Here is a 14,877-nt window from a genome sequence, read left to right as displayed (position 1 = left end):
ACAGCTCCACAGTCTCTGTGCATTACAGATGGAAAGCACAGGGACACATACGGAGAAAACCTACTCAAATATTTATGGCCACTTTCATATTACATTTACATTTACATTTTTGTCATTTGGCAGATGCTTTTAATCCAAAGCGACTTACAAGTGCATAGGTTCTTCCACAAGTTAAAGCATCACATCCATAACTAGTAAAACACACATGAAGTGTTGTTCTAAACATATAGTCATCATAAGTGGAATTATTTATTTATTTTTGTTATTTTTTTGGGGAGTTAGACAATTACAGAGAATCAGGAGATGCAGAGATAAGGAGAGACAGGTGTGAATACTTCGCTGAAACTAAGCAAGTAATCAGTGATAGAATAGGGAGGCGGAGTTACAGAACAGAATTGAAACTGGAGATGCATTAGTAAGTTAGTTAAGTGATTTAAATTACAAATACCCAAAACTAGTGAATGTTAGTTTGTTAGTTTGACAAACATATTAGTGTGTTAGTATAATTAGTACTGTATAAATTTTACGTTAGTTGGGATTAGTATATTAGTGCTATGTACAAACATGAAATGGAGAGAAAGCAGGAAGTAAGGAATGCAAGATTGGAAGGAAGGTTGAACCCCGGAACTACCGTAAACACCCGAATAGTGGGGCACGCAGACAAGGGAGTGACCGTGCTAGTAAACATTCAGACTCAGACATCACAGGGGAAGACGAGTGCAAACTAATGACTATAAACAGAACACCAGACATGAAATATGAAAAATAATAAATTAGAAGAATAATGAAAATAAACAATGATAAACTAACACAGGACAGAACACAGGAACATAACAGTTTTTAGTTTGCGTCGAAATAGGGGGAGGGATTCGGCTGTCTTGACAGTGGTAGGCAAGTCATTCCACGACTGAGGAACCAGAACGGAAAACAGGCGTGAACATGCAGCTCGACCGCCAGGTGCTCGTAGTGAGGGAACCATAAGGCGACCAGAGCTGGCAGACCGGAGTGGTCCAGCTGGGGAGTAGGGAGTGTTTAAGGATTGTATGTAAGGTGGGGCAGTCCCCTTAGCAGCCTGAAATGCCAACACTAGGGCCTTGAATCGGATGCGTGCGGCAATAGGAAGCCAGTGGAGGCCAATGAGAAGTGGGGTGACATGAGCCGACCTGGGCTGACTGGTGATGAGGCGGGCTGCAGCATTCATGAAGTCCATAAGGGAAAATCTTGCATACACATCCATCCATTATCTGAACCCGCTTATCCTGAACAGGGTCGCAGGGGGGCTGGAGCCTATCCCAGCATACATTGGGCGAAAGGCAGGAATACACCCTGGACAGGTCGCCAGTCCATCGCAGGGCACACACACCATTCACTCACACACTCATACCTACGGGCAATTTAGACTCTCCAATCAGCCTAACCTGCATGTCTTTGGACTGTGGGAGGAAACCGGAGTACCCGGAGGAAACCCACGCAGACACGGGGAGAACATGCAAACTCCGCACAGAGAGGCCCCGGCCGACGGGGATTCGAACCCAGGACCTCCTTGCTGTGAGGCGGCAGTGCTACCCACTGCACCATCCATGCCGCCTTGCATACACATGTTTTGAAAAATTTAACTATTGCAAAAGTCTTTGGGAGATTGGCAGTATGACTGACTGGCCAAGTTAATTGGCGGATCTGAATCCAATTGAACATGCTTTTTACATGCTGAAGAAGAGACTGAAGGCAAAAATCCCCAAAATGAGCAGGAGCTGAAGAGGGCTGCAGTACAGGCCTGGCAGAGCATCACCAGGGAAGATACCCAGCGTCTGGTGATGTCCATGGGTCACAGACTACAGGCAGAGCATCACCAGGGAAGATACCCAGCGTCTGGTGATGTCTATGGGTCACAGACTACAGGCAGAGCATCACCAGGGAAGATACCCAGCGTCTGGTGATGTCTATGCGTTGCAGACTTGAATCAGTCATTGCAGGCAAAGGATATGCAACCAAATATTTTAAAAAAAATTACTTTATTCTAAATTATGTTAAACTGTCCAATATTTTTGGATGCCCAAAAATTGGGGGGGGGTTACTGTCCAATTAATTATGGTGCTCACTGTATGCAACTTTTTCCCTTAATGATTTAATCTATGCTTTCTAATATGAAATTGGCCGTGGCCGTGACATGAATAACAGAAGTCCTGACTTGGCTAACATAAGAATCTTGCTTGGTTGATTTTTGTACGTTTTCTCCAAATGGGTAGCCATCAGGAATTATGTGTACTTAGCCACAGTACTATTGTAAATAAATCCTGTCGCAATAACAAAACCAACTTTGCTTCTTCTGAACATAGTACAACAGGTTGGTGCCACATTGGCTGCAACATCCTCCCTTTTTGTCAAATTATCTGTAAAAATGCCCTTTTGATTCATGTTTTCCCCCTCCCTTATACTTTCTACTGAGTGTTTCAAATCAGCTGTGTTGATGCAGTACTTCGCGAATCATGTCGTTTTGATTGGTGGTTTGTCCTAGTGGTTCTCTCGCGCGCACATAGTGCAGGGAAACAGGCTAAACTGGTTCGTACCAGTTTTAAATTAAAGCTTCACAAGACAAGCGACATCAACCACGACAATCTTTTGTATCGTTGTTGCAGGTATGGTAGTACTGTTGAGAGAACACCATTAACAGTTTCACAGTCATACCAGTAGTGTCTAATTGAGCATTTCCCGGTGAAGTTTGTTGTGTATACTAATCCAAAAAAAAGTATTTGGCTCGTAAGTGAAGCCATCTTGAAGCTTACGTAGCAATGAGCTAGGCGCTAGCTCCTGGCTGCTAGTGGTAGCGCCTACGTAACGTTAACGGCAAAACGACGAAACGGTTTAAATTTATAAGTAAATGTGTGCTGTCCGATGACGTGGTTTATTAATAATGATATAGGAGCAGTAAGTATTTAGCTAACAAATAAGTATAATATGCGGTAGTTTAGTGGGCTAACAGTGTTTTTCTAAGTTAACGCGACGTTAGACGGACCAGTGTTGTCATGGTAGCGTAGTAACGTTACTTATGCTGCGCCTAGAATAGGGAGGACAACCGAAAAATTTATTTCCGGAAATCAACATGAATATTATGATTATTATCTCAGTTTAACCTTAAATTAACGTGTGGTGGACAATAATTCTGCTTAGGTTGAATTTTAATGTGACAAAATGACTGTTTTTGTGGCTTTTAAGCGCTCATTTTACCAGCATTCCATCAATGTTAAATGCTGGACCCCGACGGCACCGAAAAACAGGCAGATTTCACTGCCATTCCATTCTTTACGTATATGGAGCTCGAAAATGGTGACACAACAATAGCTTTTGCTGGTTTACTTCACGCGCTCATACATGGCAGTTGGTGGCAGTTCGAACTGTCAAAAGTGTGACTGGAGCCAGGTCAATATTTTTGCTGGGTACTCGGTATGTCCAGCCTTATAAGTCCAAAGTCCCTGGTTACTTTTTCATAGTTTCAATGGATTTTGACAATAGACATGTCAGACTTCAATCATGTTAACGCTCTCGAGCGTGCGTCAAAGTTTAGGTAGCAAATAACAGTGCTGTATCCTTCTGACGTCATTTACATAGCTACAGAACTGTCCGATCACGCCGAATCACTGATAGAAACAAGATGAATTAATGACGATTCAGAAAATGTATAACTTTTAAAGATTTGGTGGGACTTTTGCCATTTATGGACGGTACGACAGAAAATTCCGGTGCCGTCGAACTTAATCGAATGCTTTTATTTATATCGTTCGAATGACCAAGTGCCGTTAAAAAGCAAATTGTATGGCTTTGTGCTATTCGCGTATGCTAGCTACATCATGCTAACATCGTACAGGGACCAGTAAAGGCTTAGAACACACTAGCACTTAGTTATTGTAAGTTTGATCACCTCTACTGTAAAGTAAAAAAGTGGACAAATTACGTTTTCTGTGAGAAATCTATTGGCGAGCTCACGTGCACACACAGTGGTCTACATTCTAAAGCTCCACTTTGCCCTCCCTACCTAGAACATAAACAAACCATTTAGCTAAACAACGGTGTATTAGTGAATGTATTGCGGTATTGAGTGTATGTATTTTAAATGTGTGTTTTCACACCAATAGTAGGGAGGACAACCGAAAAATTTATTTCCGGAAATCAACATGAATATTATGATTATTATCTCAGTTTAACCTTAAATTAACGTGTGGTGGACAATAATTCTGCTTAGGTTGAATTTTAATGTGACAAAATGACACAATGTTAAATGCTGGACCACGACGGCACCGAAAAACATTGGAAAACATTTTTTGGAGCACAATTGTGATGCATTAATGTGCGCCTTTGAAAAACGTTAGTTTATACATAGGCTACAATATTATATAATTATGTATGCAAGCTTACATTAGTTATCCAAGCATTTACCACAGAACACAAGTTGGCTAAGTAGTTAATGTAGGTTAATATTCTGGTGAGTGTTGCCACTGTCACTGGATTTTAGATTTAATAAAACTGCCAGCTTCAATAACATTATTAGTTATGACTGAGAATTGCAGGAAAGATTCTATTGGCTGCCAAACCAAGGGGGGCTGCGTTTCTGTCAGAACGCATGCGAGGCAAACTTCCAGCGAGAAGCTCACATTTAGTCTTAAGTTATTACATAATATTTCCTTGTGTGGACGTCTTACAGAATGGCCAAAAAAAAGAGAGCTTGAAGTGAGAGAAAAAGATAGAGAGCAAACTGCAGCTGTTGACTGATAGGCTGGCTGTAAAACTGAAGGTAGGGTTAATGAAAAAAAAAACATTTAGGAGTCATTGGTGACATTGGCTCAGGTGTTAAGAGCAGTCGTCTGGCAGTCGGGGTGGTTGCTGGTTTGATCCCGCCCTGGGTGTGTTGAAGTGTCCCTGAGCAAAACACCTAACCCCCAATTGTTCCTGACGAGCTGGTTGGTGCCTTGCATATTGCCATTGCTAAATCTGCATCTCAGCTTTTGTTCCCTCAACGTTCCCCCCATCAGCAGCCGGGGATGTGACTCACCTGTGGTCGGGTCTAGTGTAGGGAACGTCCAACAGTGACTCATCTCCAAACAGGTCGAGCCACAACTTCTTCACCAACTCTCCGGAGTTACAGTCCAGCAGCAGGTCCAGGTTGCGGTCGCGGTCCAGGACTGAGACCAAGTGGGCCAGGAGAGGAACGACTGCGTCTTGAACTCGCTTCCACAGTGTGTGCCTGTGAGGTAAAACCACAGATACTGTTTACCGGGGCAGCCTGTAGCCTAGCGGCTAAGGTATATGACTAGGGCAGCCTGTAGCCTCGTGGCTAAGGTACATGACTAGGGCAGCCTGTAGCCTAGTGGTTAAGGTACATGACTGGGGCAGCCTGTAGCCTAGCGGCTAAGGTATATGACTAGGGCAGCCTGTAGCCTCGTGGCTAAGGTACATGACTAGGGCAGCCTGTAGCCTAGTGGTTAAGGTACATGACTGGGGAAGCCTGTAGCCTGATGGCTAAGGTACATGACTGGGGCAGCCTGTAGCCTCATGGCTAAGGTACATGACTGGGGCAGCCTGTAGCCTCGTGGCTAAGGTACATGACCGGGGCAGCCTGTAGCCTCGTGGCTAAGGTACATGACTAGGGCAGCCTGTAGCCTAGTGGCTAAGGTACATGACTAGGGCAGCCTGTAGCCTAGTGGCTAAGGTACATGACTAGGGAAGCCTGTAGCCTCGTGGCTAAGGTACATGACTAGGTCAGCCTGTAGCCTAGTGGTTAAGGTACATGACTAGGGCAGCCTGTAGCCTCATGGCTAAGGTACATGACTTGGGCAGCCTGTAGCCTAGTGGCTAAGGTACATGACTGGGGAAGCCTGTAGCCTAGTGGCTAAGGTACATGACTGGGGTAGCCTGTAGCCTAGTGGCTAAGGTTCATGACTGGGGTAGCCTGTAGCCTAATGGCTAAGGTTCATGACTGGGGTAGCCTGTAGCCTAGTGGCTAAGGTTCATGACTGGGGTAGCCTGTAGCCTAGTGGCTAAGGTTCATGACCGGGGCAGCCTGTAGCCTAGTGGCTAAGGTACATGACTGGGGCAGCCTGTAGCCTAGTGGCTAAGGTACATGACTGGGGTAGCCTGTAGCCTAGTGGCTAAGGTACATGACTGGGGTAGCCTGTAGCCTAATGGCTAAGGTACATGACTGGGGCAGCCTGTAGCCTAGTGGCTAAGGTACATGACTGGGGTAGCCTGTAGCCTAGTGGCTAAGGTACATGACTGGGGTAGCCTGTAGCCTAGTGGCTAAGGTACATGACTGGGGTAGCCTGTAGCCTAGTGGCTAAGGTACATGACTGGGGCAGCCTGTAGCCTAGTGGCTAAGGTACATGACTGGGGTAGCCTGTAGCCTAGTGGCTAAGGTACATGACTGGGGCAGCCTGTAGCCTAGTGGCTAAGGTACATGACTGGGGTGGCAGGGTTGCCTCATGGTAGGATGTTCGATGCATATAGTTCGGGCCCCAGTCGGCATGTAGTGATGCTGACCTGCTGGCATTTCCTTCAGGGAATCCTTGTATAAGATAACACGTTCCCAATGGACCTCCCCTGGTTAAATAAATGATTAAGATAATAATAATAGTCCGTAGCTCACTCACTTGAACGTGCCCCCTTCCTGCAGAGCATTGACGTTGGACGCCTCCTTAAATACCCAGTTTTTGGGGGAGAGGGTGTGGCTTTCCTCGGCCTCCAGCAGGGAGTGAAGACGTCTTTTCACCGTCTTCAGGAACGTAGCTGTGGATGCCATTAAAATGCAAATAAATAAATAAGGTTACATTTCAGTGGCGGCACGGATGGTGCAGTGGGTAACACTGCCGCCTCACAGCAAGGAGGTCCTGGGTTTGAACCCCCGTTGGCCGGGGCCTCTCTGTGCGGAGTTTGCTTGTTCTCCCCGTGTCTGCGTGGGTTTCCTCCGGTTTCATCCCACAGTCCAAAGACATGCAGGTTAGGCTGATTGGAGAGTCTAAATTGCCTATAGGTATGAGTGTGTGAGTGAATGGTGTGTGTGCCCTGTGATGGACTGGCGACCTGTCCAGGGTGTATTCCTGCCTTTCGCCCAATGTATGCTGGGATAGGCTCCAGCCCCCCTGCGACCCTGTTCAGGATAAGCGGGTTAAGATAATGGATGGATGGATGGATGGTTACATTTCAGGGAAGAAATTATTAAAATGCAAAAAAATAAAAATACATTCAAAAACAAGCTACTCAAAGAACGATTCGGGCATTTGTCAGCTGATTACTTGAATGTTAGTTAATTGCCTGAATTGACTTGGAATTGACCTCTATACCTCTATACATGTTGTCTATAAATTAGACAACATGTAGCAGAGCGGTATCTAAGTTCAGTCTAAACCAGGGAGGGTTGGCATTTATGGCAGGCTTGTTTTCGGCAATTACCCAGGAAAATTAGACAATTAGCTACATACACCAGTTCAGCTTTCCCCACAGATCTTATCAAGATAAAAAAAAGTATCAGATAATGTAAATGATCTGTACCCCTCAATGCCAAACCCTCGTCTGGTATTAAATCTGAGGCTGAGTTTACTTATCCAGGACCAACCTTTGTTCTTAACTTGGACCGACAAAAAAACTTTCACCAATAGTTGACATACTTTACTGTTATTTAGCTGATACTTTCATCCAAAGCAACACTTGCAGTTAATTAGACTAGGCAAATCCCCCTCTTGGAGCAATGTGGGGTTAAGGGCCTTTCACAAGGGCACAACAGCTGCACTGATCTTATTGTACTGTGGCGACACTGGGGCTTGAAACCACCAACCGTCCGGGTCCCAGTCAAACGCCTTAGCCACTAGACTATAGGCTGGCTAACATCATCAATGAAGTTTAGCGAGTTCAGCCATCATCGATATTAACTCACAAAATTGGAATCCAGGCCTGACCTGTGTTTCAGTTTATGTTGAATTCCACTGACGGTGTACAAATATGTATGTAATCCACATACAGTTCACAGGGAAAACATTACTTACCGCTTGTCTCCTCGTTATCGGCCAATAGCGTGAGCAGGATCTCCACTCTCCTGGTACAGCGGGCCCCGCCCTCAGGCTGGTCTCTGAGCATGCTCACTGCACTCTGCACGCAGCTCCGAACCAGGGCCGTGGTGTCCAGCACCTCCTGTGGACCCAGCAACACGCAAACAACATTCTCAGGCGTGATTCAACAACACCACATGCAAACAACATTCCCACACGTGATTCAACAACACCACAAGCAAACAACATTCCCACACTTGATTCAACAACACCGCACGCAAACAACATTCCCACGCGTGATTCAACAACACCACATGCAAACAACATTCCCACACGTGATTCAACAACACCGCACGCAAACAACATTCCCACGCGTGATTCAACAACACCACACGCAAACAACATTCTCACACGTCATTCAATAACACCACACGCAAACAACATTCTCACGCGTGATTCAGTAACCACACGCAAACAACATTCTCGCGTGATTCAATAACACCACACGCAAACAACATTCCTACACGTGATTCAACAACACCACACGCAAACAACATTCTCACACGTCATTCAATAACACCACATGCAAACAACATTCTCACCAACTTCGCAACCTTCTCATCCAGCATACTCAATTTGCATATGCAACACATGTGGGCGGCCTGTAGTGTAGTGGTTAAGGTACATGACTGGGACCCACAAGGTCCATGGTTCTAATCTAGCCACAATATGATCCGCACAGCCGTTGGGCCCTTGAGCAAGGCCCTTAACCCTGCATTGCTCCAGGGGAGGATTGTTTCCTGCTTAGTTTAATCAACTGTACTTCGCTCTGGATAAGAGCGTCTGCCAAATGCCATTAATGCCAGCAAGTAAGCTGTTCTGATCGCAGCAATTTTGTTAGGCTTCGACACTTTCACTCACCCACAGTCCTCTGTCAGCCGGGTCTGACATAGCCCCCTCCACTTCCATCGCTAGAAATGCACACAGTACTTAAACATGCAGCCAAACAGTTTCATGTCATGCTGATGAAGTGTCCTGCACCAGTGAAACTAGTTAAAATACTTTCTCAGCATCATTTCAACACTGACACTAATAGTATTTATTATGACTGCACACTTATGATTCAATTATGTAATATAATTCGTTTTTCTATTGAAAAACGTTCAAATTATAGGTGAGGAAGTGAGAGCAGGAAAATGCACATTGCTTTTTATTCTGCCTTTCTCAGAATAAAATAAATAAATACAATAATACCTTAAGATGGCAATATTTGTATATTTCTTGGGAATAGGTTTTATGACAATATTGCACTGTATTCCATGTCCCCAAACATTGTGCGAGAGTATGTTTTATTCTATTGCTAGCAGGTGAAATGCAGTCAATAACAAGGTGTTTTAAATGTTTAGGAATCTGCTCAGCAGTTATCCTAAGGGGCCTCTTCTGTGGGGACCCAGAAGGTTTTTTGGGGGGTTTTTTGTGCATAGTAGGATGTCTCCTGAGAACTATATTCTTTGCATGCAAGGTAGATTGAGGCAAAATTGTCTGCGTCTCGAAAGATCCACTGTGCAGCCTTCCTCACTGCTGAAGTGAATTAGCTCCGTTACCTTCTGTTGGATCTGTCGCATCCTGAAAGAGCTGGCTGATCGAGATGCCCCTCAAGGCTTTGATGTCCGAAACGATGTCGCTTGATCTTCTGAGGTCATCGATGTGAACCGAACTCCAGTTTCCTACACACAAGACGGGGACTTGAGCAATAATTTCCGAACCACGCGTTCGCAGACGGTCAAATCTCGAGAGATGTCGGGACAGTCCCTGCTTATATTTGACACACCTCCTCTTGCTGCACATCCACTTCACTTCACTATCATTGTCACGCAAGTTGTGTATGAATTCTACATTTGAAAAGGTGCCATCACCCTTGACGCAGTTCCATTGACTTGGTTAGAAAATATTGGCTGCATCAAAAAAAAACTGGGAAGGTTTGCACACGCATACAGTGGGGAATTGTATGTCTGGTATGTGTGGCTATATTAATGTATATATTGCCCTGGGATATAAAAAAGCAGCTCATCTTCACCTCCGTGAAATCCAACGTAGGATGTGCCTCCTTCCACCCTAGGTAGCTTCGTAATGAAGTACACAAATATCTTCCCTGTCATCTCCTCTTCTCCCACTTTATTGATTTCATTTATGGCTGAATACCTTAGACAAAGAACAAATGAAAAACAGAAATATTTTAGTTAGTTTACAGTTCGGCGAAGACTTGTGAAACGTATAACCCAAGTAGCATTTTAGCTGCTGTTCATCGTAGCTTACTTTGCTGACGCTAAGATAGATGCACTCTGGGTGCCTTCATCAAAATCCGTCTGAATGATGAGCATTTTATCATCAGGTGTGGAATCGAGAAAATTCCTATGGAGAAAAAAAAAAAACATTCAACCAGGTAAATACAGTCTGTTCAGAATAAAAATCAAATGTCTCAGAGGAAGTCTAGTCTAAAAGCATCTAAATGTGAAAGCATGAATTCGTATGATTATTGTGGAGTTATGACCTAATGTAATGTAATGACCTGATTTTTTTGAGGAAGGACTGCTCCGTATCAAATTGCTGCAGAGACAACAGCTCAGTGCTGGGAATCTTCACAGCGTTCCTCAGCTGCCCCATGTCCGACGCAGTCAGGAGCCGGGAAAAGGTTGTAACCTTTGAGGAAAAAATGTGATAAAGACGGACAAGTGGGAAATTTCTTTAAATGCAGTTTTCTTAAAATTGGCACAACACTGTTGACAAACGGCAATAACACGACTCCAAAGGCAATTAAAAGCCCAGAATGAAGACTAGATACTGAACGCATGCTTACAATCTTATAGTTACAGTAACAAAGCAATTTAATTCACCTGACGATTCAGAAGCAGCTGACAGGCCAACAGTGAAATTATAGTCCCCTGAAATGGGGGGGAGACTGTATAAAAAGGAATGCGATACCTACATGCATATCAAGAACCTTGTCTTGACTCTGTGAAGCCGCTTTAGCAAAGTAGCATGTAAAGCTATATCATTGTACCAGCATTAGTGAGTACAGTGTTAGCACAGCAGTGTTAACACAGCAGCATCAGAGTAGCACTGCACCACACGTACATACCTCAGTGATGTGGGAGTTGCACCATCCTTCCAGGTGTGTGTGGGATAGGATGAATTCGGCCAGGCAGCTGTGCTGCTGCTCCTGGAAGTAGACCTGGCTCAGGGATTCGGCCTCTGTGCTGGGGAGGGCCGTGTCCTGCAGCCGGACCACAGAGTCTGGGGTGGCGCAGTTCAGCAAGATCAGTTTGGCCTCCTCCAGGACCCTCCTCCGGAATTCAGTGGTCTCCTTCTCTTGTTTCAGCTTTTCAGTCACTTGCAGGACAACTGAGGAGCAGGTGTCAGAGTGGTACCCAATGAAAACATCAGGTGACTGGTATTTTTGCCTCTGGGCTGCCATTGAGTACTGATTTTTTGGTGTGATGAACTGTTCCACCCATTCCTCAAGCTCTTTCACGGTCTCCTTTTGGTCAGTCTCGAGAACAGAATTGATGTCCAGGTAGTGCTTCTCTAGCCGGTTGATGAGGGGCACAGGGAATTCTCTGTACACCACCTCCTTTTCCTCAATGACGATGAGCCTGAAGTTGGGGTGCACTCTGCACTTCACGCGATGGGTACCCAGCCCCAGGTCCACATAGTTTTGGCCTCCAAGACAAACATAGTACTGGTTGAGCGCATCGTAGAGACTCTCGTAGAGGTTATGCAAGTTCAGTAGGATCACAGTCTGACCAGTCTCCATGCAGATCTTCACCCGGTTGATGTTGCGGCAGATCTGGGTGTATTCTTGGTCTTTGGGGAAGCTGGAGCCAAAGATGATCTCAGGCTGGGACTGGTCAGAGAAGAACATCTGCTGGAGTATCTGGAGGGCAGCATAGTTCTTGGTCAGGACCAGCAGATATCGGCACTCAGTGTCAATAGCGAAGATGTTCTTCCTCACAAGCTCGATGGTGCTGACCGCTTTCTCCAGGTTTGAGTTGATATCCATGTTTTTAGTGAAGATGCTCACTACATCCATATCATCCCTGCCACTGAAGTTCCTCAGGACAGCCTCCACAATCTGCTCAGCACTGGGCCTCTGCTTGGAAGCCTTGGAGAAGCCAAACAGCATTTTTATCAGGCTGTAATAATCGCGCAGGCCGAAAAATCCTTTGCCCTCAGTGGTTCTCAGATAAGCCTGTGCAAAGGGTTGGAATACATCCTGAACTTTCTCCAGAACCATCTTGTCCGATGAACATATGCCCTTGGCACTTTTGATCAGCTCCTTTTCGTCTGGGTCCCCACGTGACACAAAAACACCCCTGTTCATTTTCGCTGGGTCTAGGGCCCAGTTTGATATGCCAATGAAACCTACTTTCTTGTGAGGCAGTGGCTCATCATCGATACACCCTTCCTCGAGCAGAGGGTGCAAGGTCTTCAGGGGCATTTTGGGGGAATCCTCTGCCAGACCAATCTCATCCAGTACCACCACTGAGACATACTCCTCCAGGTTCTTGCCCTCCTGGAAGCGGGCACACTGCTTGAAGGTATTGATGATGCCCTCTGGTGTAGAGTGGGGGCTGCATTGGAATGACACCAGGTGCACCTGCTTCAATCTCCTGAACCGCTCTGTATGGGCAGCCTGGCCCTGCATGGCATCCGCTACCAGCGTCTTAGACAGAGACTTGGAGCTCCCGGGCTTGCCCACCAGGAAGAGCGGAATGCGCAGTTCGATACAGACTACCATCATGAAGACGTTCTCCTTCAGCGCTGTGTTTCTGGCAATCGTATTACCCAGCGGAACACCACTCAGCAGGTTGTCCTGCACCAGAGTGATTTCACGTAGTACCCTCTGTGGCGTATACCCTTTAGGGAGGCTCTTGCAGATTTCTTCCCTGTAGGCCACCTTGTTCTCCAGACAAGCATGGTAGCACACACCTATAGCCATCACTAGTGCCCAAACCACAGGGTCTCTCCTTTCATTCTCAACAGAGGACATCGTCAAGTCCCGCTGTTTATTTTCCTCCTGGTTCTGCTGGGGCTTGCTGAACAGCAGAGTGTGGTTGTTGAGAAACCAAACAAATACCTCCAAACATCGTTCCACATCCCTTAGGCTGACAAAGCTGCACTCATCTTTCCTTGATCTCATGTACCTCTGCGACGTTGACAGGGCATCAGCCATAATCCTTGAATACGCATTGCCAATGGAGCTGGCCTGCACCACTCTTTGGACTATCTGCTGGATGTATATCTTTTCAGTCTGGTCGTTGAGCTGTCCAAAGTCCCACACCAGTGGGATCATGCTAGGAGGAAGCACCTGCACCCTGTACACTAGCTGCCGGAGAGGGATGGATCCCAGCTTTTCTTCAGTCTCCTTGGCCCCGACCCTGTACCCCAGGCCAGCGGACTCCAGTCTCTGGATCATCTCGTCTGAGTGCTTCCTGTATGGATTGCAGGCAGCAATAATCTGCAGGCCCGTGCCCACAGCGAGGCGTTCACCTTCCACCGCCCTATCGCAGAGCACCTCCTTGATGCTGCTCACAGCCTCTGTGGTGTTTGCTTCATCAAAGAACAGGACAGAATCAAGGTTGTGCTCTCGTTTGGTGATGGCTGCCTTGGCCTCCGCCTCCCTTACCTTCCTGTAAATCATCTCTGAGGTAGTCCCCCCATGAACTTTGACCAGGGTTAGATTCTGTGCGTCAGTCCCAGCCCTCCGCAGCTCACACAGAAATTTGATGAGTCTGGTCTTTCCACAGCCTGTCTCGCCCATGATAATTACGGGGATGTCACAGCGGAACCGCATGTGAATGGCCAGCATCTTCAGGATGTTGTCGGTGGTGAGTTCATAGGTCTTGTCAGGGTCCAGGGTCTGCCGGACACCCAGCACATTGCAGAGCTGCTTGATTTTCTGCTCCCTGGACAGCTCATCAAAGTCAACATCGAAAGGCACCTGTTGGAGCTGGAGGCCCTGGTAAAGCTGCTCAGTCATGATGTTCCGCTTGATCACTGCCCCTGAGGTCGGATGGACAGCATCCACGCTGTTCCGCCCATTCCTTTGCAGATGAAAGCCAATGAATGTCATGGATAGATGATCAGCATTGAAGAAGATGTATGGATGTGGCTCCGCTTCCCACCGTTTGCGGATGCGAAAGGGGGCCAGGTCTTCCTCGTTAACCCCAGACAGGTCCACCTGGAGCCCCCCAGGGCTCTGATCTGAAATGCTGAGAGAAGGTGTGGCAAAGTCCTTGGCCATCAGGATCATGAATTCGACCACAAAGTTTCTGAAGCCCTGGAGGGTGTCTCCCACAAAGTCCATATCACAGAACATGGAAGTCTCGCAGTCTCTGAGCTGCACATTAAGGAACCAGGAAAAGTTCCTCAGTTCTGCCCAGGAGGGATCCACAACTCCACAGAAGATGAACAGAATTTGCAGGCACTCTGCATGGGTACCTTCCACACCCCTGTACATGAACTTGTCCAGGTTTTGACCCTTGTGGAAGCGGGTCAAATACTGGTAGGGCCTTTGGTAGGCTTCGCTTCTGAACTCCTGATCATCCATGAGAGGGTCTCGTGTAACAATACCATCCAACCTCCTCATCTCCTGCTGCAGGACCTCTTTAGGGGGGCGGCAGGTGATCGTTGGGAAAACATCCAGGAAAGAAAAGTGTTCATGTGCACCCTATCAAGGACAGAAAACAGGTTAAGTGTAATAAGCTGAGTACAGAATGGTCAGCCCATGTTTTTGTGCTTTTCCCCTTTTTCCCCTATCATTTGTAATTCAGCTTATTGCTGTGGC

At 46.4% G+C, this 14,877-nt stretch overlaps 1 protein-coding gene across 1 annotated transcript in view; it reads right to left on the bottom strand.

Annotated features, from left to right (window-relative positions):
- LOC133121445 (E3 ubiquitin-protein ligase rnf213-alpha-like) overlaps positions 1-14,877 on the bottom strand; it is a 74,470-nt gene that overhangs the window by 37,870 nt on the left and 21,723 nt on the right. Inside the window, 9 exon segments of the mRNA XM_061230608.1 lie at positions 5,045-5,236; positions 6,639-6,774; positions 8,028-8,172; positions 8,952-9,001; positions 9,635-9,757; positions 10,108-10,232; positions 10,347-10,442; positions 10,600-10,730; positions 11,170-14,760. Coding sequence (XP_061086592.1) covers positions 5,045-5,236; positions 6,639-6,774; positions 8,028-8,172; positions 8,952-9,001; positions 9,635-9,757; positions 10,108-10,232; positions 10,347-10,442; positions 10,600-10,730; positions 11,170-14,760 — 4,589 coding nt within the window.

This window comes from Conger conger, chromosome 2, assembly GCF_963514075.1.
Source record: "Conger conger chromosome 2, fConCon1.1, whole genome shotgun sequence".
NCBI lineage: Eukaryota > Metazoa > Chordata > Actinopteri > Anguilliformes > Congridae > Conger > Conger conger.
Note: the sequence above shows the minus strand (reverse complement) of the source record. Positions and strands in the feature narration are given on the sequence as shown.